This window comes from Hylobates moloch, unplaced genomic scaffold, assembly GCF_009828535.3.
Source record: "Hylobates moloch isolate HMO894 unplaced genomic scaffold, HMol_V3 SCAFFOLD_8, whole genome shotgun sequence".
In the NCBI taxonomy this organism is placed as follows: Eukaryota; Metazoa; Chordata; class Mammalia; order Primates; family Hylobatidae; genus Hylobates; species Hylobates moloch.
The window spans coordinates 110,109,660-110,132,941 of NW_026652283.1; the positions used below are offsets into that span (position 1 = coordinate 110,109,660).

Consider the following 23,282-nt stretch of genomic DNA (forward strand, 5'->3'; position numbering starts at 1 on the left):
TAGATGGATTTTTTTTCCCTATACAAATAAATGAATAAGTAATCCCCATGGCATCTTCTACCAGTAAGGAAGCCAGAATGGCACTGCACACTGGCCTGTAGTTTGCCCTGGAGGTTTGCAGGGGGAGCTATTTGAGTAATCAGGTGGGTGGTTTCTATGCAAGTGAAGCTTTGAGTATGGCCAGTGGTACTCAGGGGCAGACGTAGTCTGAGTAGATCCATATGATTTAGATATAAACAGTGCCCTCTGTTTTGAGTTTCTGGTAAATGGTAATAGGATGATAGCCAAAGGATAAGATTCTAAGACTGAGTGTACTTTTTATTTTTATGCTTTGTTATTAGTTTTATATTAATTGGCCCAGGATCTGAATGCTAGTTATAATTATTCAAGCATTCTTAACAGGAGATCAGCAAACTACAGCTCCCTGGCCAAATTTTGTCTTGCACCTGTCTTTGTAAATAAAGTTTTATTGGAATGCCGGCATGCCCATTTTTTTACATATTATTTGTGGCTGCCTTTGTCTACAGCTGTGCAGCTGAGTAGTCACCACAAAGACTGTGTGACTCACAAAGCCTAAACTGTTTACTGTCTGGCTCTTGACAGACAAATTGTGCCTATCCCTGCTCTAAAGCAGTAATGAGTTGTTAAGAGTTTAAAACCAGCAACAACTTAAAGCTATGGCCTGTGTCTAAGATCAAATAGAATAAAATAATTGAATATCGTAAATGCAGGTGATGTAGAAATTCCTCGACTCCAGTACATTGCTATGTTCTCACCTCTGCTTAGAAACGAAGAACATGAATTATATAAATACATGGCCTCTGCCCATTGGGTAGGTTTTAACATCTCTATCAATGTCAGTTCCTGGACATAGGTTCTTTAAAGTTTCCCGGATGATTCTAACCTGGAGCCACAATTGAGAACAATTGTACCAGAAGGTGGTAGTCCACTTGGGAGCTGTTCCCTTAACTGCAGCCAGCTGGCTGCCCCACCCCAAGAGATTTTAAGCAGCTCCCCACGTGACTCTGAAGTACAGCTAGGCTTGAAAGCCTCCTTCCTACTGGGTATGGCAGATTTCCAGCACATCAAAGAATGACCAGGCATTTCCTGAGGGTTACACGTAACCACATTTACATGAGTCCGATGGATAAGTAGAAGGACAGTTTAGACCCCTTGTAGTGACTAGAATGCTTAAGGCTATACCTTTATCGGTACATTCTTCTCCATATCAAATTACCTGGCAAGCTGAATTCTCAACCAGAAGGTAGCTTGGTGAGCAAAGAATGTATAGAATCGGAGTAAGAAAAGTAAAATCATTTGAGTGGTAGAGATGGTTTGCCTCAAACTTTGGCAAACATCTAGTTATCGATCTACCCAATTCGCTTCATGCTAGAGACCAGGTTCGTTGGTGTTTAAAGTAATGCTATGTAAACTTTGGCAAAATTAACCTGAGCTTCTTAAGTTGTGTATGTATATACCTATACCTGGTATATGTATATAGTTGTATTTGTATATACCTATACCTATACCTATACCTGGTTGACTAGTTGCATAGGGAATAAAATAAATACTTTTTCGGTGTTGATACCCTCATTCTCTTAACCAGTGATATCTGTAGTGTTGCTGTCACTGATGCTTTGGGCCATGTCCTGCCCTCTCTTACGGTGTTGCTGGTCAGGCTCTCCTAGGGATGCCCAGACCTCTGCAGCCAGCCTGAGTTGACTTCACACTACCACACCACACTCCACCTTCCAGATCAATCTTCCTACCTCCCTCACTGCCTTAGCCTGGTCCCCAGACGGGCTGTTGCTTCTAATCCTGTCTTTACGACTTACTGCTCCCTAGCCAAACTGGGAGCAGAATTTGATCTTTGTCTTCACTCCGATTATTCTCTTCTTTTGGGAGTTCGTTCCGCCCTCCTTTTTGTTAATTCAAACCTCAACCCCCCATCACTCCCCACCTAAGTTCCCACCTCTGGTGCTCTTTCTGACTCCCAGTCCTTTCCTCTTTGAATTCCAACTATACTCACTTTCTGCACCTCTGAATCTGGCACTTGGTGCATGATTTGATGATTGACATTTCTTCCTGTTCTACTAACTTTGCAACTAGATTATAACGTGCTCAATAAGTGGTACTGTGTCTCATGACTCCTTAATTCCAGCACTTAGGACAACACCATACAGAGAAAATGTTCAAGGTTTCTTCATCAAGAGAAAAATAATGCCAGGTATATAGTAAATTTGTGCACTTAGTAATGTATTTTGTTTATTTTTGAGACAAGGTCTTGCCCTGTCACTCAGACTAGAGTGCAATGGTGTGATCATACCTCACTGCAGCCTCCAACTCCTGGGCTCACAGGGTCTTCCCAACTTAGCCTCCTTAGTAGCTGGGACTACAAGCATGTGCCACCATGCCTGGCTAATTTACATATATATATTTTGTAGAGCCAGTGTCTCCCTATGTTGCCTAGGCTGGTTTCAAACCCCTGGCCTTGAGCAATCCTCTTGCCTCATCCTCCCAAAGTTCTGGGATTATGGGTGTGATCCTCTATACCCAGCCTCCCATAGTAATCTACATATAAGCTTATACGTGAAGCTTTATTTAAACATTTTTAAATTATTTTTAAGCTGATAAAGCTTTTGTTCAGAGGTATCTTATTTCTGAATAATGTAACTTGCATAAATTATAGTATTTAATATTCATTACCTGAAGAGATAGACACTGTTTTGGGCTCTACTTCACAGATAAAGAAACTGAGGCTTAATGAGGTCGTTGCTCAGGCTGTGATCCCTGCCAGATGGGAGAGCCAGAATCAGAGCCTCGTGTTAAGTTCTAGACTCACAGTGTTAGCATACCACCACATGTTCAGTCTAATATGCTCGCTCCTAAAACCAATGGTTGTTAGTTGAAAGTAGTAAGATTTATAGTCACACTAAATGAAATTTATGTTATTTGGAAATCAGTATTGTGATTAAGCTGTTTTAAATCCAGCTAAATGCATGTACTTTAATATCTTTTTTAAAATCTTGTTCAGTGACCAGTATGCAATATTTTACACTCTCCCTCCCTAGTTTATTCTTAGTCAGTTGAGCTCTACATTTCAGTTGATTGCTATAGATCAGTGTTCTGCAAACATCAGTTTGTGATTTATTAGAGGGTTGGGAAATCAATTTTGTGGCTTATGTCCAATTTTTAAAAAGTGAAGTAGAATAGGATAGAAAATATCAGAGTGAATCACAAGTCATAAGGATAAATATTCTTTCATGAAAGTTTAATTTCAATGTGTGTGTATTTGTGCTGCATCAGGATGTGTAATATATTCCTTTATAAGGATCATGGTCAAAATGTTTAAAAGCTACTAACATAGACAGAAATACAAATCGGTTCTCAATATCTGATTCTTATTCTGTAGATTTTTCCAAGTTTCAGTTAATCTCAGATGAGCTCAGTGGTTCTTCAATATAAACATGCTTTGGAATAACCTGTGGTGCTTTTAAAAATGCAGATTCCTGGGACCCAGGCCTAGAATTCCTCAATCAATGGGCCTGAGATGAAGCCTAGGAATCATCACTGAACTAGTTCCACATGTGATGCTGGTGTGGGTGGTTCATGGACCATACTGTAAGAAACACTGCTTTAGATACTTGCTTGGAGCTATGTAATGGGAATTGTTTTTTTTTTTTTTTTTTTTTTTTTTTGAGACAGTCTCACTTTTTCACCAGGCTGGAGTGCAGTGGCACAATCTCGGCTTACTGCAACCTCCGCCTCTTGGGTTCAAGCAATTCTTCTGCCTCAGCCTCCCAGGTAGTTGGAACTATAGGCACACACCACCGCACCCAGCTAATTTTTGTATTTTTAGTAGAGATGGGGTTTCCCCAAGTTGGCCAGGATGGTCTCAATCTCTTGACCTTGAAATCTGCCCACCTCGGCCTCCCAAAGTCTTGGGCTACAGGCGTGAGCCACTGTGCCCGGCCAAAAAATATTTTAATGTAACTGGTAGATGAATTGGCATTTACCACATTGTAAGTTGACATTTACTACATTGCAAGTTCATCTTTGCCCAGTAACAAGGACATGAAAGCCTCCTTCAGAAGAGTCATCACTGAGATTAAGTTGCTAGAAATGAGACACCGCCCTACCAGAGAGTGTATGTGATGCTAGGGGAGGGTTGTTGTGGTTATCAGGGACCTACCTTGCAATGTTTGTGTCAGCATTTCACACTTCTTTGAAATGATTTGACAGATACCCCTAGGAAGATTTTTTCTGGGGGAAATGGTTTGTTCCAGGTTGTTTGTTCATTTTCAGAAATTTGAGCAGCATTGTTGATTTGCTTTTATTTTTTTTTCTTAAACAAGGATTTTTAGATAAGCATCTCATTTGCTAAAATGAAATAAGCTGCACAGTAGATCCATCCCAAGCAGATAATTAGTCTCAGACCCTGGGAAACAGGAGCAGGGAGTAGCATCTTGTAGATGAAAGCAGTATTTTAGGCCTCTGACCATCTCACCTGGTATTTGCCAGAGGCTGTGTTAAGTGTGATTCTGCTTGGTGTGCCAACTCTTTTTGGAGATGTGCCTGCATTCTGAATTGTTTACTGGGGATCTGAATATGCCATATAAATTATGATACTGTAAAAATGTTAATTTCCTGAGTGTGATTATTATATTTTTCTAATGAACCAAGAGAATATCTTGCTTCTTGGGAGATACATGTCTTCAAGGGTGAAGTTGTCATGATGTCTGAAACTAACTCTCAAATCTTTCAGAGAGAGAAAAAAAGCAAATATGCTAAAATGTTAACACTTAATGAATCTAGCCAAGGGTATGTGGGCACTTGTACTATTCTTATAGCTTTTCTGAAGGTTTAGAATTTGTCCAAATAAAAATGTGGGGAAAATATATTATGAAAAACAATTAAATGATATTAGTACATGCAGTGGAGTAGAATGCACTGTTTAAAAGAAGAGTTGGCTGGGCATGGTGACTCATGCCTGTAATCCCAGCACTTTGGGAGGCTGAGGCGGGCGGATCACAAGGTCAGGAGATGGAGACCATCCTGGCTAACACGGTGAAACCCCGTCTCTACTAAAAATACAAAAAATTAGCCACGCGTGGTGGCAAGCGTCTGTAGTCCCAGCTACTCAGGAGGCTGAGGCAGGAGAATGGCGTGAACCCGGGAGGCGGAGCTTGCAGTGAGCAGAGATTGCACCACTGCACTCCAGCCTGGGCAACAGAGCGAGACTCTGTCTCAAAAAAGAAAAAAAAAAAAAAAAAAAGACTCAGAGCAGTGAAAATGGAGTAAAGGCCTCTGCAAGCACTCCTCTCCACAAAAGCAGTAAGAAAATTGGAAAAAAATAGAATCACTTTTCTCAGAACTCTAGAAATTAACCAAAGTTTGCAACAATCTCGAGAGCATTTTTCCAAGAATCATGGATGAATTTTGGTGTGAAAGGGAGCTTTATGGAGGTTTAACTTGCCCTATTCCCATCCCAACTCCAGCTCTCTGGTAACCTGGAAATCCAACAGCCCACAAGCACAGTGATCACCACAGCCTGGCAGCCAATGGTGGAACAAAATGGGGTTGGAGATCCTTTAAAGCAGGGGTATCCAATCTTTTGGCTTCTCTGGGCTACACTGAAAGAAGAAGAATTGTGTTGGGCCACACATAAAATATACTGATACCTGAAGAGCTAAAAATGAAATCTCATAATGTTTAAAGAAAGTTTATGAAGTTGTGTTGGGCTGGATTCAAAGCTGTCCTGAGCCACATGGGTTGGACAAGCTTGCTTTAAAGCATCACAACCAGAGAGTTGTCACTATTTGAGCTATCTGGAGGTTCCTTGGAAGACACTACTCACAAGGTTGTCTTTATTTGACCTGACTCAGAGCTCTTCCAATGCAGAAAGTATTTTCTTCAGGGAGAGCATTTGTCTAAAACAATTATAGGAAGCGTTTAACTTTGTGGCTGCCTGAGGCAGTGATTAAGATTTGGGGGAAACAATAGACTAATCAAAAAGCTTAAAAGGAAAATCTCAGAGATTAGATATTCATAGGGCCTTTGAAAAGCTCCAGCACATTCCTAAAAACCTAAGGACCATGTACCTCTCTAGGGCTATGCTCCTACTTAAAACCAAAGTATGTCCTAAGCTCCCACTTGTGGCTGAACTTCAGGCACTGTGGAAGCAAGAAGTAAAGGATAAATAAGTCATTGATTGCCTGGCTGAGTGTTGAAGGTGTATCCCAATATGCAAACAGAATCCCTCAGCAAAATCAGAGAGACTTACTGGTTCCAGTCATTTAAGGAAATTGTTGTCCACTCATTAGCTGACCATTAAGTGGTCACACAACAAAGAATTGTGACTTTACAGAATTAGTTCAGAAAAGTCACTAAACAAACAACAAAAAATCTGAGAGAAGGAGGAGATTCTAATTTCGAGGCTTGCCATAATACATTTTTTTAAATGTTCAATTTTTAGCAAAAATTATGAGGCATGTGAAGAAACTAAGGCTCATGCACGAGAAAAAAAAATCAGTCATTGGAACTTGTCCTTGAAGAAGCTTAGAAGTTTGACTTAATAGACAAAAATTTTTAATCAATTGTATTAAGTATGTTCACAAAAGTAAAACAAAAAACATTTAAAGAACTGAAGTATATGAAAAACATGTTATACTAAATACAGAATATCAACAAGGAAGTAGAAACTATTTAAAAGAACCAAATAGAAATTGTAGTGTTGAAAACTACAATAACAAAAATGAAAAATTAATAAGGCAGAGGAGGCTTAACAGCAGGTTTGAAGAAGCAGAAGAAATAATTGGCAAACTTCAAGATAAGCCAACTGCAATGACTCAGTCTCAGAAGAAACAGAAAAAAGAATGAAGAAAATGAACAAACCTGAGATTCATGGGATACCATCAAGCATACAAACATATGAATAATGGGAGTCAAGAAGGGGATAGAGAAGGGCACCTAAACATATTTGAAGAAATAATGGCTAAAAATTTCTCAAATTTGATGGAAAACATTAATCAACATATCTAATAATCTTAAGTCCAAATAGAATAAATTCATAGAAATCCACATTAAATTTATAATCACATTTTTGAAATTCAAAGACAGAGAAAGAGAAGCAACTCATCCAGTACAGTGGATCCTTGATAAGATTAATAGCTGAATTCTCATCAGAAACAATGGAGGCCAGAAAGTGAGATAACATATTCAAAGTGAGAAAAAGACTTCAACTAATAATTCTATTATCAGCAAAACCATTCCTTACAAATGAAGGCAAAATTAGGACATTCCCAGATAAACAAATGAAGAGACTTCATCACTAGTAAACATGCCCTGTATGAAATACTAAGAGGAGTCCTTGGGGCGGCCATGAAAGGACACTAGACAAATCCACATGAAGGTGTAAATACTGCTAGTGAAGTAACTACATAGGCAAATATAAGATAGTATAAATGTATTTTTGTTTGTGACTCTTTTTTTGTGCTGATTTAAAAGACAACTTCATACCAAAAAATTGTAAATCTGTGTTGAAGGGCACACAGTGCATAAAGATGTAATGTTAATACAATAACAGCACAGGAATGGAGAGGGAACAGAGAAATAGAAAATCTGACTAAACTTACAACAAGCAAATGGATTGATTTAATTAAAAAAAAAAAAAAAAAAAAAACTTTCCACAGAGAAAAGCCCAGGCTTCACTGGTGATTTCTACCACATGTTTGAAGAATTAACACTAGTATGTCAAAAACTATTCCAAAAAAATTGGAAGAGGAGAGAACACTTTCCAACTTATTCGTTGAAGCCAGCATTACCCTGATAACCTAACCAGACAAAGACAGAACAAGGAAAGAAAACTATAGATCAGTATCCCTATGAATATAAATGCAAAACCCTCAACAAAACACTAGCAAACTGAATCCAACAACATAAAAAAAAAGAATTACGTGCTATTACTAAGTGTGACTTTTTTTTTCAGGAATGCAAGGTTGGCTCAATATACAAAAATCAATGAAATATGCCATATTAATAGACTCAAGGACAAACATCACATGACCATCTCAATATGCATAGGAAAAGCATTTGTTAAAAATCTAACATCCTTTTATGATAAAAATCCTCAAACTAGCACTAGAAGAGAACTTCTTTAACCTAATAAAGGACACATACAGAAAACCATCTGTGAAAAATATCTTACTTAATGGTGAAATACTGAATGTTCTCCCCATAAGACCAAGAACAAGGCAAAGGTGTCTGCTTTCACTATTCAGTATTGTACTGGGTGTTCTAGCCAGGACAATTGGATAAGAAAAAGAAATAACAGTCATCTAGATTGGAAAGGAAAAAGTAAATGCTATTCACAGATGATATAATCTTCTATATAGAAAATTACAAGGAATCCACAGAACTGTTAGAGCTAATAACAAATTCAGTAAAGTTGTGAGGTATAAGATCAATATACAAAGGTTAATTGTATTTCTGTACATGAGCAATAAGCAATCTGAAAATGAAATTAAGAAAATTTTCATAGTAATATAAAAAAGATGTAAAAACATAGACATGAACGTAATAAAAAAGTGCAAGAATTTTATGCTGAAAACTACAATACAACTTTGAAAGGAATTAAGGAAGGCCTAAATAAATGGAAAGACATCCCATGTTTATTAATATTCTTCAAATGACAGTACTCAGTCAATTGATCTATAGTTTCAGTACAATCGCTATTAAAATCCAAGATGACTTTTCTTGTAGAAATGGACAAGCTGATTCTAAAATTCACATGGAAATGCAAGGGCCCAAAATAGCTAGAACAATCTTAAGAGAACAAAATTGGAGGACTCATAGTTTCAATTTCAAAACTTACTACAAAATTGCAGTAGTTAAGACTTTGCTATGGGTATAAAAATATACATATAGATCAATGGATGGAAAGCAGAGTTCAGAAATAAACCTATACATTTATGGTCATTTGATTTTTAACAAGGGTGCCAGATCATCATATGGGGGAAAGAATCATCTTTTTAAGAATGGTTCTGGGATGACTGGATATTCATGTGCAGAGAATGAAAGTTGCTTTCTGTAGTTGATAGGTATACATCCACTGTATATACAAAACTTGAAGTCAAAATGGATCAAAGACTTAAATGTAAGAGCTATAATTATCAAAGTTTTAAGAGAAAACATAGCTGTAAGTTTTCATGACCTTGGATTAGGCAGTGATTTCCTAGATGTGACTTTTAAACCCTATCAACTAGAGAATAGGCAGATAAATTGAACTTTATCAAAATTAAAAACTTTTGTGCTACCATAAAAGTGAAAAGACAGCTTATATAATGGGATAAAATATTTGCAAATCATAATCTGATAAGGGTCTATATTCAAAAACTAGAGAGAGAATTTAACAGTAAAAAGACAAATAACCCAATTTAAAAATGAACAAAAGACTTGGATGTACATTTCTCCAAAGATGATACACAAGTGGCCAATAAGTGCAGGACAAGATGGTCACCTTCATTAGTCACTAGAAAACTGCAAATCAAACCTACAATGAAAACCACACCCACCAGGATGGCTGTAATCCACAAGTCAATCACAGGTGTCTCTGAGGAGGCAGAGAAATTGGAACTCTTGTCTATTGCTCTTGGGAATGAAAAATGGTGTAGCCACTGTGGAAAACAGTGTGGCAGTTCCTTACATGGTTAAACATAGTATTATTATCTGACTCAGCAGTTCTGGTCCCAGATATATACCCAAAAGAACAGAAAGTAAGTATTGAAACAAATAACTGTACATGAATGTTCATAGCTACATTATTCACAATATCCAAAAGGTAGAAACAACTCAAATATCTATCAGCTGATGAATGAAAAGCAGAATATGACATAACCATACAATGGAATGTTATTCAGGCATAAGGAGAATGAAGTACTAACAAGTGCTACAATGGGATGAACCTCAAAAACATTGTGATCAGTGAAAGTAGCCAGATGTAAAAGGTCAATAATGGCCAGGTGCAGTGGCTCACACCTGTTATCTCAGCCTTTTGGGAGGCTGAGGCAGGCAGATCACCTGAGGTCAGGAGTTTGAGACCAGCCTGGCCAACATGGTGAAACCCCATATCTACTAAAAATATAAAAATTAGCTGGGCGTGGTGGCTCACACCTGTAATCCCAGGTACTGGGGAGGCTGAGGCAGGAGAATCGCTTGAAACCAGGAGGTGGAGGTTGTGGTGAGCCAAGATTGTACCACTGTACTCCAGCCTGGGTGACAGAGTAGGACTCTGTCTCAAAAGAAAACAAGAAAAAAGTTTGATAATGTATAATCTCATTTATAGGAAATATTCTTTATACATAAATTCATGAAGACAGAAAGTAGATTAACAGTTGCCAGGGGCTGGGGATATGAGGGGATTAGAAGTGAGTGTTTCATGGGTGTAGGATTTCCTTTTGGGGTGATGAAAACATTTTGTAACTAGAAAGAGGTGACAGTTTACAACGTTGTGAATGTACTAAATGACATTGATTTATACACTTTAAAATTTTATGTTGTGTGAATTTTAACTCAGTAAAAAGTATACATATAAATACACAGCATGCACACACACACACACACACACACACACACACACACACACACACATCGTGTCTTACCTGAGGAGGGTGTTTTGTCCTAATCAATGTCTTAAACACCTTGTGTCCTCTGCAGAGCTAGCCATACTTTTCCTCTGTGGAACCAAATTGAATGTGCTGCTGTATAGTAGTTTATTTAAGACATAAAAGAAGCATCGTACTTAATGATGTAAAAGCACAGTATCCACTATTTGCCAGTCCCTATGCAGGGCAGCTTACTCCAGGCTTTTTGAGGAAAGTCTCTGGTATGATTTGGCTGTGTTCCCACCCAAGTCTCATCTTGAATTTTAGCTCCCATAATTCCCAGGTGTTGTGGCAGGGACCTGGTGAGAGAGAATTTAATCATGGGGCCATTTTCCCCCACACTGTTCTCATGGTAGTGAATAAGTCTCACGAGATCTGATGGTTTTACAAGGGGAAACCTCTTTTGCTTGGTTCTTATTCTCTCTCACCTGCCGCCATGTGAGATGTAACTTTGCTCCTCTTCTGCCTTCCGCCATGATTTTGAGGCCTCCCCAGCCACATGGAACTGTGAGGCAATTAAACTTCTTTCCTTTAGAAATTACCCAGTCTTGGATATGTCTTTATTTGCAGTGTGAAAACAGACTAATACACACTCTGATGCTGCTGTACATTCGAGTATTGTGTGGGAAATGGAGGGATGCATGCCTCAGGGTGCAGGGCAAGACAGGAGCTGGGATTTATCCATCCAGACTTTACAGAGCAAGGAGAAACGGCACATGCAATGAGCTAAGTCTGAGGATGGAGGCCACCTGCAGGAGATCCAGAGGAGGAGGAAGGATTGTGTCCTGCTAAGGTGGCAACCTTGAGCCTCTGCCCAGGTTCTTTATGTGTCTTGTCCTACACCTACGATGAGACTGCTTTCCTCACCTGGGGCACAGGGAGATTCACTGATTAGGAAGGAGGCTTCCCTTCCTCACTTGCCTTGTGCACAGTCACTCACACTTCCGTATGGCAAAGGTGCTTGAAGGCTTGGCATGGTGGGTGTTCAGATTCCCACCCCCTAATTTTATTTTATTTTATTTTTTTTGAAATGGAGTCTCGCTGTGTTGCCCAGGCTGGAGTGCAGTGGCGCGATCTTGGCTCACTGCAAGCTTTGCCGCCTGGGTTCACACCATTCTTCTGCCTCAGCCTCCTAAGTAGCTGGGACTACAGGCGCCCGCCACCACGCCCGGCTGATTTTTTGAATTTTTAGTAGAGTCGGGGTTTTACCATGTTAGCCAGGATGGTCTGGATCTCCTGACCTCGTGATCCGCCCGCCTCGGCCTCCCAAAGTGCTTGGATTACAGGCGTGAGCCACTGCACCCGGCCGTTACCCCCTAATTTTCTAAGGAAACTCCGTGCCGGAGGCCTCATGTCAGATGTTTGAATCTCACCGTTTTTCTGTGCATCGGCAAGTTTGTTTGGTACCTACTAAAGCTGGCTTTGATTTCTCAATTTAAAACACAAGCAAACAAAACAAAATTATATGCATTCAGTGAGCAAGAAAAGACAATCTGAGGATGTAGCTGGGAAGATGGTGAATTCTAATCGGCTGATGCCTGCCTTGTGACCATTCTGAGATTCAGAGACATTCATTTGCTCTTCTTAATGAACTGTGCCTCATGCTCATATGAACTTTTAGAACCAATGGAAAGGCAAAAATGAAGTTTCTAAAGAAACTTGCTAAAACAGGTTTAAAGAAGCTCAGAATCTAGGCAATTCTAAATAAATTATTTAAAGTGCCTCCTATGAAAAATTGGATGATAACATGTTCAGCTTTAAATTCTTCACTGTATTCCTATATCTTCAAGAAGTAGAACTCATAAGTGATTTCAGTATTTAGAGCTGTGAGATTTAAAATCATGCATTGGATATAATACTAGTGTTCTATGTAAATTTTTAAAGATTTTTTAAAATGAAAGGCTGTTGTGAGAAGCGTTACATTAAGAGACTATCCTTGCAGTTGTGGGGAAAAGTCTATATTAGAGTAAATCATATTAGACAGGAAGATCTATCATTTTTAATCCAGTAATTCTGGGAAATGCAAGTCAATTAGGGAAATTAAATCTCCCGTAGAAACAGTAGCTTTGCCAGGTCATTACAACCTCTATAAAAATGACTCTGTGTAACTTAGAGGAGTCTCCATGCATCAGATTTATTATATAAAAACAGGAATTGAGTGGGAAATGGCAGAGTTTTGTCAGTTGATAATACAATTCAAGAAAAGAAGAAGAAATAATTATGAGCAAATCATGTGATGTTAGTGGAACAGCATGTTCAGTTTCATAACAGGAAATTATATAATATAAAATGTAGTGCCCCCATCCTGCCGTAATAAATGCACATTTCTTTGCCATTGCTTTAGGGCAACACGAAACATTATATTTCTTTGTATGAGTAACTTCAACAGTTTGAACCATATTGCAATGTGTTTTTCTCATCTCTTTTCTGTTATTTACATATTTTTCATCTTCTTAAAAGCTTGGGTTTGTGCCTGTCCTTCAGAATCCACTGGTCACAGCCTCTTTCTGATGTTGGAGGTGGGTGTATATACACAAGGGAGGGGTTTCTCTGGTGCCCATCTGAGTGGGCTGAGCTTTCTTTGGCAGGGAGTCATCTCCACGCAGCACCCTCCTCAGGACAGATCTGAAATGTGCTTGTGTTTTCCATTTGTTCAGCTCTTGATTCGTCCAGTGGATATTGGTTACCCCGTTTATGCCGTTTACTGCACAGTGCTGGATAATCTCTGAAGGTAGAAAAAAAGTAATGCAATTGCTGTCCTTGAAGGGTGTGGAGTCTGCTAGAGCAACTCATACAGATCTGCTCAAGCAAAGGCCCTTGAAGGCTCCAGGACACAGAGGGACAGAGGCAGGACTGGGTCAAATGTTGGGAGCCCAGAGTGCGCACTGTGAGTTTATGGTGAGGCACACGAGGGGCAGTGATGCTTGACATGGGCCTTAAAGACTGAGTAATGTTCGCAAGAGTAGATGCAGAATGTACATTTGGGGAAGAGAATAGTGAGAAGATAGGAGGCCCCAGCCATGCCCACACCTTGGTGAGTTGTCTGTTATGTAAACCAAAAAGGGATTGAGGGAAGGTTCAGTCTATCCGAGTTTTATTTAGCCAAGGTTGAGGATGCGCCTAGGAAAGTCATAAACCACAGGAGCGTCTGCAACCTCTGCTTTTTCGGAAGGGGGTTTTGTCCACTTGGGTATTTAAAGGGGAAAGAACTAGGAGGAGGAGGAACAAAGGGACGGAGAGCAGGCAGTGAGGTAGATGATTCCACTCCTGTGAGGCTCTGATTAGCCTTAGTAATTCTCTGTTTTACATGTGAAAAGAGGGAACAGAGGAAAAAATCGATTCTGCATCGCCTCATGCTCAGTAAATCTGCATTTTACATCTGAAAAAATGAACACATGTAAAAGGAGGGAGTCACGAGAATGAGACTGTGACACGGGGTTGTGAAGTTACAGCTACTGTCAGTGAACAGCAGGAAAATGGTTTTGTTTGTTTGTTTGTGTTTTTGAGATGGAATGTGGCTCCGTTGCCCAAGTTAGAGTGCAGTGGCACGATCTCGGCTCACAGCAACTGCCATTTCCCAGACTCAAGCGATTCTCCTGCCTTAGCCTCCCAAGTAGTGAGGATTACAGGCGCCCACCACCACGCCTGGCTAAATTTTGTATTTTTAGTAGAAATGGGGTTTCACCATGTTGGTCACGCCAGTCTCGAACTCCTGACCTCAAGTGATCTGCCCATCTCAGCCTCCCAAAGTGCTAGAATTACAAGCATGAGCCACTGCGCCTGGCCGGGAGAACAGTCTTGTTGACTCATTTCTCAAGCTTAATTCTCCTTTTGGCATGGTGAGTTTGGGGTCCTGAGATTCTGTTTTTCTTTCACAATCATAATCATCTACTCCTGGCTGGTCACTTTAGGGGGAAGCAGGAGAGAGGATAAAGCAGCATGCCTGCCTAGGAAACAGTATACTCTGCATTTGGGGGCTGTAGCCTCATGGCCATGGTGTGGACCTTCCCAAACCACACCATCAGGCTACCTTGGACACATCAGTGATTTGAGTTGAAATGTGTCATTGTGTTTGAATGGCTCTGCTGCCTTTTAATCCACTGTTGAGCAGGGGGCACTCTAGTCTAATGATGGATTCCCTGCCCAGTGAACAGTGTTTCAAAATGAGGGTGTGGGGCATTGATAAGGGGCCTGACTAGTTGAAGAAGCCAATTCCTCCTCATCTTGTCATATCCTGTTCTGGAGCCCACATGGCAGGTACTGATAAGTTTCAGATGAGGAGGCTGCCCCGCTTCTAGGCCCAGGAGGTTTGGCAAAGACAGGAAGTTGTCTTGATTTTTTTCATGGTTTTTCCAGCTCAGTCCTCTTTCTTGGCAGAGGATGCTTGGTAATTATCAGAGGCGCTTCCTGATGGCAGGAGAGGAGATGGAGAGGTTCTTTCAGATCAGTGGTTTATTGGAAAAAAGCCTTGGGTTGAGGAATCAGGAAGGAAAATTGTACCATTATTCATCCTCAGACGGACCCCTAGCTGAGCATAATGACCTGGCAGCCACCCTGGGAAACACAGATGGATGACAGAGTTAGCACTCTGGGCCTTCTCCAGTGTCTGTGACTACCTGATGGTGCTTCCCAAGCCAGCAGTGACTCTGTCCCCACCCTGCCTTCTGTGCACACTCATGTTCAGCTCTCTCATCAGGACCTGGTGAGTGGTCAGGGCTTCAGAGCAGCTCTAACATGGACCCATACTGCCAAGCCAGCAATGTTGCCTTCTGGCCATTGTTGATCAGGGTGGATGAAAGTCCCAGGCAAAGCTAGATCAGGGCAGAGTCCTGCGTGGGGCAGGGAGAACAGGCAAGCAGAGGTGCCTGGTGCTGTGTGTGTGTGTGCCAGCCCCCGTATGGTCCACATGGAAACAGTGCATGGACAGAGCTGGGTACCATTTCCCAGGGCTTTCTGTGCAGCCTGTGGACACACAAAGTGAATTTGAAATGCATATTCAGATTGGTTAGTGCCATGGATATAACTTGCATTGTCGTATCCTTGTAGAAAATTGCATGAAGAGAAAGGAAGCAAATTGCCTTTTGCATTAGGCCATATAAAGTATTCCCCAGCATCCATTTGTCTGAATTTTCTTTCTCTAGAAGCAACACATCATGGAAGCATAGGGATTTACATTTTAAGGCTTAAAAAAAAAGTTCTTCCAAATTAAGGTCATGTCAAACACTAGGTACCTTGAGTTCTTACCACCCCTTTTCCCATGACTATGACAGGAAGCCCATCCTGTACCCAATCCTCTGTTGCAGCAGAGAACAGCTCAAGCCAGGGGTAGGGGATTCCTGCACAGAATAAACTAGATTAACTTGTGCATTGGGTAAGCATGCACACCACCAAATTACCACTCTTCCCTCTAAATTTGTAGCACTAACTGTCTCTACTGTTCCCTCGGCAATTAATCATTCGTAGACTCGTCATTTCTTTCCTGCTGTTTCCTCAGTTTCTGACACTGTCTTCTATTCTTATTTAATTACTCAACATGATTTAACTTTTGTAAATATTTGGCCTATCTATACAAATGGACTGTAGGTTGTTCAAGGGGGAGATTCTTGATGTCGCAGCTCATTTATGCAGCCTATTAAGAGCATATATTCTTCTTCCCTTGGCAAAAGTCACTTGCTGTTGTTCAGGTATTTTTTGTAGTTGAGCTCTCCTATAGTAGATCCTGGAAACTCTCCTGGAGAAGGTACCTGAATTATGAGTCAGGTAAACCTGAGTGAGGAAGGACTTGCTCATACATTGTGTTTGTGCTCTGAAAGTTAGAAGATATCCCTGTATAGTGGGGAGGAGGATGTCCTAAAAAATACAAACCTGGAAACAACGAAGAAAGAGAATGGCTACTGGCTACATATATTAAATACACAGAAAGTTAAAGCAAGATGGACTCCAGGATCAGATGCCTTTAGATGAACAGGTAAAAATCCAGGCATCTCCCATGGGTAAAACTTTCCTGGAAACTGACCAAACTGGGAAGGGAAAAATCGGTTGACCTGACTTACAGGAGTTGGGGCTGCAGACACCTGTAAGAGACATTAAGGTGCTCGCAGTGACCTCACACCATATGAATGTCTTTGGAGACAGGAGGATAGCACTGTCCTTGACTAGTGCCATAGCTAATGCTGAAAAGGTTTTGGAGCATAACTTCAACGCAACACACAGAAAATGTGCAATGGGGGCACCCACCCAGAGAAAAGACTCAAGATAAAGTTCTGAAAGAGGAGGAGAATCCCTGCAAATGTAGAGTGGTGCTGAAGTGAATGCAGTATCATAGGAAAATAGAGTCTCGGCCAGGTGTGGTATCTCATGCCTGTAATCCTAGCACTTTGGGAGGCCGAGGCAGTAGTACGGCATGAAACCAAGAGTTGGGCAACAAAGGGAGACTCTGTCTCTATAAAAAATTTTTAAGAATTAGCTGGGCATGATGGCATGCACTTGTAGTCCCAGATACTTGGGGCTTGGCTGACAGAGGAGGATCGCTTGAGCCCAGGAGTTTGAGGCTGTAGTGAGCTATGATCATGCCACTGCACTCCAGCCTGGGTGACAGAGCAAGACCCTGTCTCTAAAAGAAAAAGTGTATTATATGCAAGTATATATAATGTACATATGTAAAGTAAGTTTTTTCAACCAAAGAAAAATAGCATCTTAGTGTGTAAAGGGGAATTTGAGCTCTGTAACCACTGGATTTTGTACCTGGAAACAGAGACAAAAGGGGTAGAGTGACTTGCCTCAAATCCATCAGAGGCACAGCTAGGTTTAGAATCATTCATACATTCCTGCATTCATTCAAAAACATCTGTTGAACACCTAGGGGGTCCCAGGCACAGTTTAGCCCTGTATCCAGGTTTCCAAACTCCTAGACCAGTGCTCTACCCATCATGAGGCCTCCTAACCCGATCCAAATCTGAAAGGCAAATTTGGCATCATACTCCGACATGGGCTCACTGATCCCTAAGATAAAAAACCACGCTCACTCCCAGATCCAAAAGAAGAAGATGAGTCAAGGAGGGAGTCACAGAACTAGTTTTACTGATTCAATTCCAGATACAAATACAACTTAGCATTTTAAAAGTTTATGACTCTATATTTGTGTTGGCCTTTACCCAAGATAGGTACTTGGAATGCAAACTTTACAAACTAGAAATGAATTTCTGTACCTTTTGGAAAGAAAGAGTAAAGAGAAGTTGGGGCATGGGACTAAGCCAGGTAGCTGGCAGGACAGGGAGTGTGAGAGGAGAGGAAGCCATTAGGAAAAGAAGGGTGTCATTGACAGGAAAAGGGATTTGCTAGGCTGAAAGAAGACTGAAGGTGATTCTCTAGTATTATCTGGTAGAAGACAATACCTGTCCCGCTGGGCATGGAACGAATTCATGGAACGTTAGCTCAAGACGGGCCCCATTTCAGAATGTTCTGCTGTCCCTGGGAAAGAACAACGAATGCAGGAAACATCCTGGCTTTGCTGCCTGGGGCCTGGGAATCCTTGCCCATGCTAATCACAGCAATAGCTGATACTTACAGAGTGCTGTATACTCTTGGCACTGTTTATCTCACTAATAACCCTGTGGGATAGTGAAGGAAGGTGTTATTACACCTGTTTGGCAGATGAGTCAGCTGAGGTTCGGGAAGATTCATAGGCTGGCCTAGATCACAGAGCTATCTATGGGAGAGCCAGGCCTGAGACAGTCCTGTTCTTCTAACTGCAAGTTGGTCGTTTTTCCTGCCATGCTGTGCTGCTTTACCTGAGGATGGGGAAAGAATCCGGGTTTAAATCTCTTTGGGGGAAAGATTCACATTGAGAACATTTTGTCTGGCTCCTGGATTTGAATGCAATGAAAAGATGCTAAGTGGGGCCATTGCAATGTGATGTTATTTCCTTGGCTCAGCGGCCTCTTTCAGTTGGCTCAGGATGCACGAAGATTTTCCAGGGTTGTGTTTCTAGTCTTCCCTGGTTCAAGTTTTCTCCATCACAGAGAATAGTCGTTAATGATGACAATACTATTTTCAATATGGGGAAACTGCCAGAGAAACAAGGAAGAAATTAGTGTTAAAACTCCACTAGGTGTTCTTGGTACCTTTGATCCCAGTGAGTATCCAGTGAGTCTGGGCCATTCTCTAACTGTTTGGGGAGTCCAAGTGCCCTCAGTATTCAAAAGAAATGGGTCAAGATGTGCATGGGACCTGATCACATATTTTCTCAGGGGATGCTGTCAACATATGGGCATGTGAGTGACAGTACCTTGTCTTGCCTTTCAGAGCTGCCAACTTCAGGAACTTTACCTTCATCCAGCTGAATGGAGAATTTTCTCGGGGAAAGGGACTTGATGTTGGAGCCCGCTTCTGGAAGGGAAGCAATGTCCTTCTCTTTTTCTGTGATGTGGACATCTACTTCACATCTGAATTCCTCAATACGTGTAGGCTGAATACACAGCCAGGTATGGATCCTCTCTCTGTCATGCTCAGGTGGCACCCATCCCTCTCGGGCCCATGCGTCGTCCTCTTCATGGGTCAGTCACTCCGATGTCCTGCTTCTGAATCAGCCTGTTTCACTCCAATAGCAAAGAAAAGGAAAACCATCTGTATTAGTCTGTTCTCACACGCTAATAAAGACACACCCAAGACTGGGTAATTTATAAAGGAAAGAGGTTTAATGGACACATAGTTCTGCATGGCTGGGGAGGCCTCACAATCATGGAAGAAGGTGAAGGAGGAGCAAAGGGAAGTCTATCATGGCAGCAGTCAAGAGAATGTGTGCAAGGGAACTCCCATGTATAAAACCATTAAATGTCTTGAGACTTATTTACTATCATGAGAACAGCATGGGAAAAACCTGTCCACATCATTCAATTCCCTCCCACCAGGTCCCTCCCAGGACATCTGGGGATTATGGAAGCTACAATTCAAGATGAGATTTGGGTGGGGACACAGCCAAACCATGTCACCATCTGGTTAGAGTTCTCCTTTGAGGCCACATCATGGGCCTGTCAGCCACCATAATTCTGGGACCCTTTCCCCAAGTTCATGTCCATAACCTCTCTTCCATCTGCAACTGGGAGATCAGCTTTCATGAACATTCCCAGGAGAAAGCGAGGTGGGAAGGGTGTGGACCTGGAAAACTACCCAACCCTAAAGAGAAAGGAGTACCTATGGGCAGTTACCTAGGGTAGAAGAGCTATTTGCACAAAGAACCTGCAGTACTAAAATGACTTTCACAGACTCAACTCATAGGCAAGGCTGCTATTGAGCTGATGAACACTGGCACAGCCATGCCAGTTGCTAGAATACAGAAATTCTGTATAAATTGATAAAGAGAAACCACCCCGGACACTCTAAGTCTAGTCCAACTGCCCAAAGTCACCCTGACCCAAAGTCAACCATTTAAGACGACCCCATGAGCCAGCAAGTAAAGGGTTAATGTTTGGTGGGGCAGGGCCACCAGGACACTCTTTCACACCCCCTCCCAAGGCGTGATGCCCAGTGCTTGGTCATGGACTGTCAGTATTTCAAATATCATTCCTGTGCTGGGAGATCAGAAATATTTGCAGATATGACTGTCTGGTCCGCTTGGTGCTGCACGACTAAGACCCATTTTAGAGTTGAGTGAAGGGAAAAGGAAAAGTGGGTGCAGGTCGGGCGCGGTGGCTCATGCCTGTAATCCGAGTACTTTGGGAGGCCGAGGTGGGTGGATCATTTGAGACCAGGAGTTTGGGACCAGCCTGACCAACATGGTGAAACCCCATCTCTAATAAAAAAAATTAGCCAGGTGTGGTGGCAGGCGCCTGTAATCTCAGCTACTCAAGAGACTGAGGCAGGAGAATCACTTGAACCCAGGAGGCAGAGATTGCAATGAGCCAAGATTGTGCCACTCTACTGCAGCCTGGGTGACAGTGAGACTGCCTCTCAAAAACAAAAAGTGGGTGCAAATATCTGGGGTGTTTCAGAGGGCCAGATGTCGAGGAACAAACCAACTACTTGGATCTGTCACTTTAAGTGAATGTTTGTTTTCTGGTTTGTAGGGAAGAAGGTATTTTATCCAGTTCTTTTCAGTCAGTACAATCCTGGCATAATATACGGCCACCATGATGCAGTCCCTCCCTTGGAACAGCAGCTGGTGAGTAATTACCCTGCAGATGCCTCTGTGTGGCTGTGTTTAGTGTCTGTCATTACCAGGGGCACCTGACCATGAGCAAAGGTGAGTGGAAATCTGTGCAATGATTCCCTTAGTAGTTTTTACGTTTGGCAGATGTGCTGGCCTCTGCTCCCGGCACCTCGTTGATTAAAAGTGCTTGCAGTATTTAAAGTGGAAAATAAATGGAAGCAGTACTTTACAGAAAGGTAATTTCACACCTTCATAGTTTCCATCAGTGGTTTTTGGAAACTAGTATTGTTGCATTATGGATGCAGTACAGTTTCTTTTGATTTTTGCAAAATCCTACAAAGTAACAAAGGTGAGATTAATGTTCCCATTTGACAAAAATCAGAAAGGGGTGGCTCACCCCAGAGAGGGCCAGAGCAATTCCCTGGACCTTGTCTTTGTGAATTTGAAGTGGAAACTCCCAGTGTGTTCCCAGTGCCCTTTCCATCGTGCCACCATTCCCACACATCACAGTGTTTGGGTAGACATTAGCGTTAAAGGTGTCACTGGCAAGGTGGCTCTCAAGGGAGTATTGGAAGGACTTCTCTGCTAAGATCCTGGCTGCACAGGTGATGGATAGTGCACAGGCTGCACAGGTGATGGATGCACGTAGCCCCCAAGGGTCCCTGTAGGCTGAGATGTCTCTGTTGTCACAGGCAGTTAGTCCACTTTGCAGAGAAGCAATGCAAGCAGCAGGAGGAAAGGCAAGCGGGAAGAGGATCTCTGTGTCGTCTGGGCATGGCCCCCATGGATGGAATTTCTCGGTATTGTTGGCAGCATTGGCAGAGAGGGAAAAGGCCCTTCTCCCATCTCAAGTTGGGCTGTGATTTTTTCCTGCAGGGAGATGAGCCAGGTTTGTCTGAAGCTGTGTTCTGGCCCAGGCTGTATCTCATGGTGGCCTTCCCGTCTGAGGGACATCTGTTCTTCCTTGCTGTGGGTAGCTCTGCCTCTTGCTAAGGCAAATCCATGCTTCTTCCCACTGAGGACCCCTTAGGATGGAGGAAGGACATCTGCTGTGGGAATCTGAAGACACGATGGCACCAGGCCTCTGATGCTTCCATGCAATGGGAGAGTAAACTGATTTCCATCCAAAACGCATGTTCTGTGAAATTCTTTGAGGACTGTCTTTGTACGTGAGCTTCCAGAAATAACAAAACCTGTTCTTTCCAGCCCCATCCTGTGCCTTTCATCCTCTCTCCCCGAGTTAACCTCTGGCAGCTGATATTATGATATTTTCCGGAAAGTTTCAACTTTGGGGCCGTCAGGTTGGACAGTGTTCACATCTTATATCCTAGCATGGCTTCATTTTGGGGTGCACCAGGTTTACTAATAATACAGTTCCCTTTTCCCCTAGTGGAATTGTAATAGCACAGATACACTGTGTATCTGTTTTTGTAGTGTATCTATATCTGTGCTTTATACATAAAAACAGTAAGAGTTTTTCACGTCTTAAGAATCAGTTTTCAGCTGGGTTTGGTGGCTCATGTCTTTAATTACAGCGCTTTGGGAGGCCAAGATGGGCAGATGACCTGAGGGCAGGAATTAGAGACCAGCCTGGCCAATGTGTCAAAACCCATCTCTACTAAAAAATAAAAAATTAGGCTGGACTGGTGGCACACACCTATAGTCCCAGCTACTAGGCAGGATGAAAATTGCTTGAGCCTGGGAGGCAGAGGCTATAGTGAGCCGAGATCGCACCACTGCACTCCATCCTGGGTTGATGGAGTGAGACCCTGTCTCAAAGAAAAAAAAAAAGTGAGTTTTCATCTATAGTCATGTGTTATTTAACAATTGAGATATGTCGTGTATCGTCAGGCAATTTCATCATTGTGCAAACATCATACAGTGCACTTATGCAAACCTATATAACATAGCCAACTACACACGTAGGCTGTATGGTACAGGCTATTGCCCCTAGGTTACAAACCTGTACAGCGTGTGACTGTCCTGAATACTACAGGCAATTGAAGCACAATGGTATTCAGTATCTAAACATAGAAAAGGCACAGGAAAAATATGGTGTAAAAGATTTTACAAATGGTTCCCATGAATGGAGCTTGTAATACAGGACTAGAATTTGCTCTGGGTGAGTCAATGAGTGGATGGTGAGTGAATTGAAGCCCTGTGACATTACTGTCCTCTACTGTGGACTTCCTAACCACTGTAGACTTAGGTGAGACTAAACTTATTTTTTAAAAGTTTTCCTTGGCCGGGTGTGGTGGCTCACACCTGTAATCCCAGCACTTTGGGAGGCTGAAGCAGGTGAACCATGATGTCAGGAGTTTGAGACCAGCCTGGCCAACATGATGAAACCCCATCTCTACTAAAAGTACAAAAATTAGCTGGGCATGGTGATATGCACCTGCAATCCCAACTACTCCACAGGCTGAGGCAGGAGAATCGCTTAAAGCCAGGAGGCAGAGGTTGCAGTGAGCCGA

General features: G+C 41.9%; 1 protein-coding gene across 9 annotated transcripts in view; it reads left to right on the forward strand.

Moving 5' to 3' along the window:
• The window catches only part of CSGALNACT1 (chondroitin sulfate N-acetylgalactosaminyltransferase 1), a 352,092-nt gene that overhangs the window by 316,937 nt on the left and 11,873 nt on the right, over positions 1–23,282 (forward strand). For all 9 annotated transcript variants that reach the window (XM_032162332.2, XM_058441982.1, XM_058441981.1 and 6 more), the window contains 2 exons: positions 18,966–19,144; positions 20,726–20,820. In XM_032162332.2, the coding sequence (XP_032018223.1) occupies positions 18,966–19,144; positions 20,726–20,820 (274 nt within the window). The remainder of the gene's footprint in view (positions 1–18,965; positions 19,145–20,725; positions 20,821–23,282) is intronic.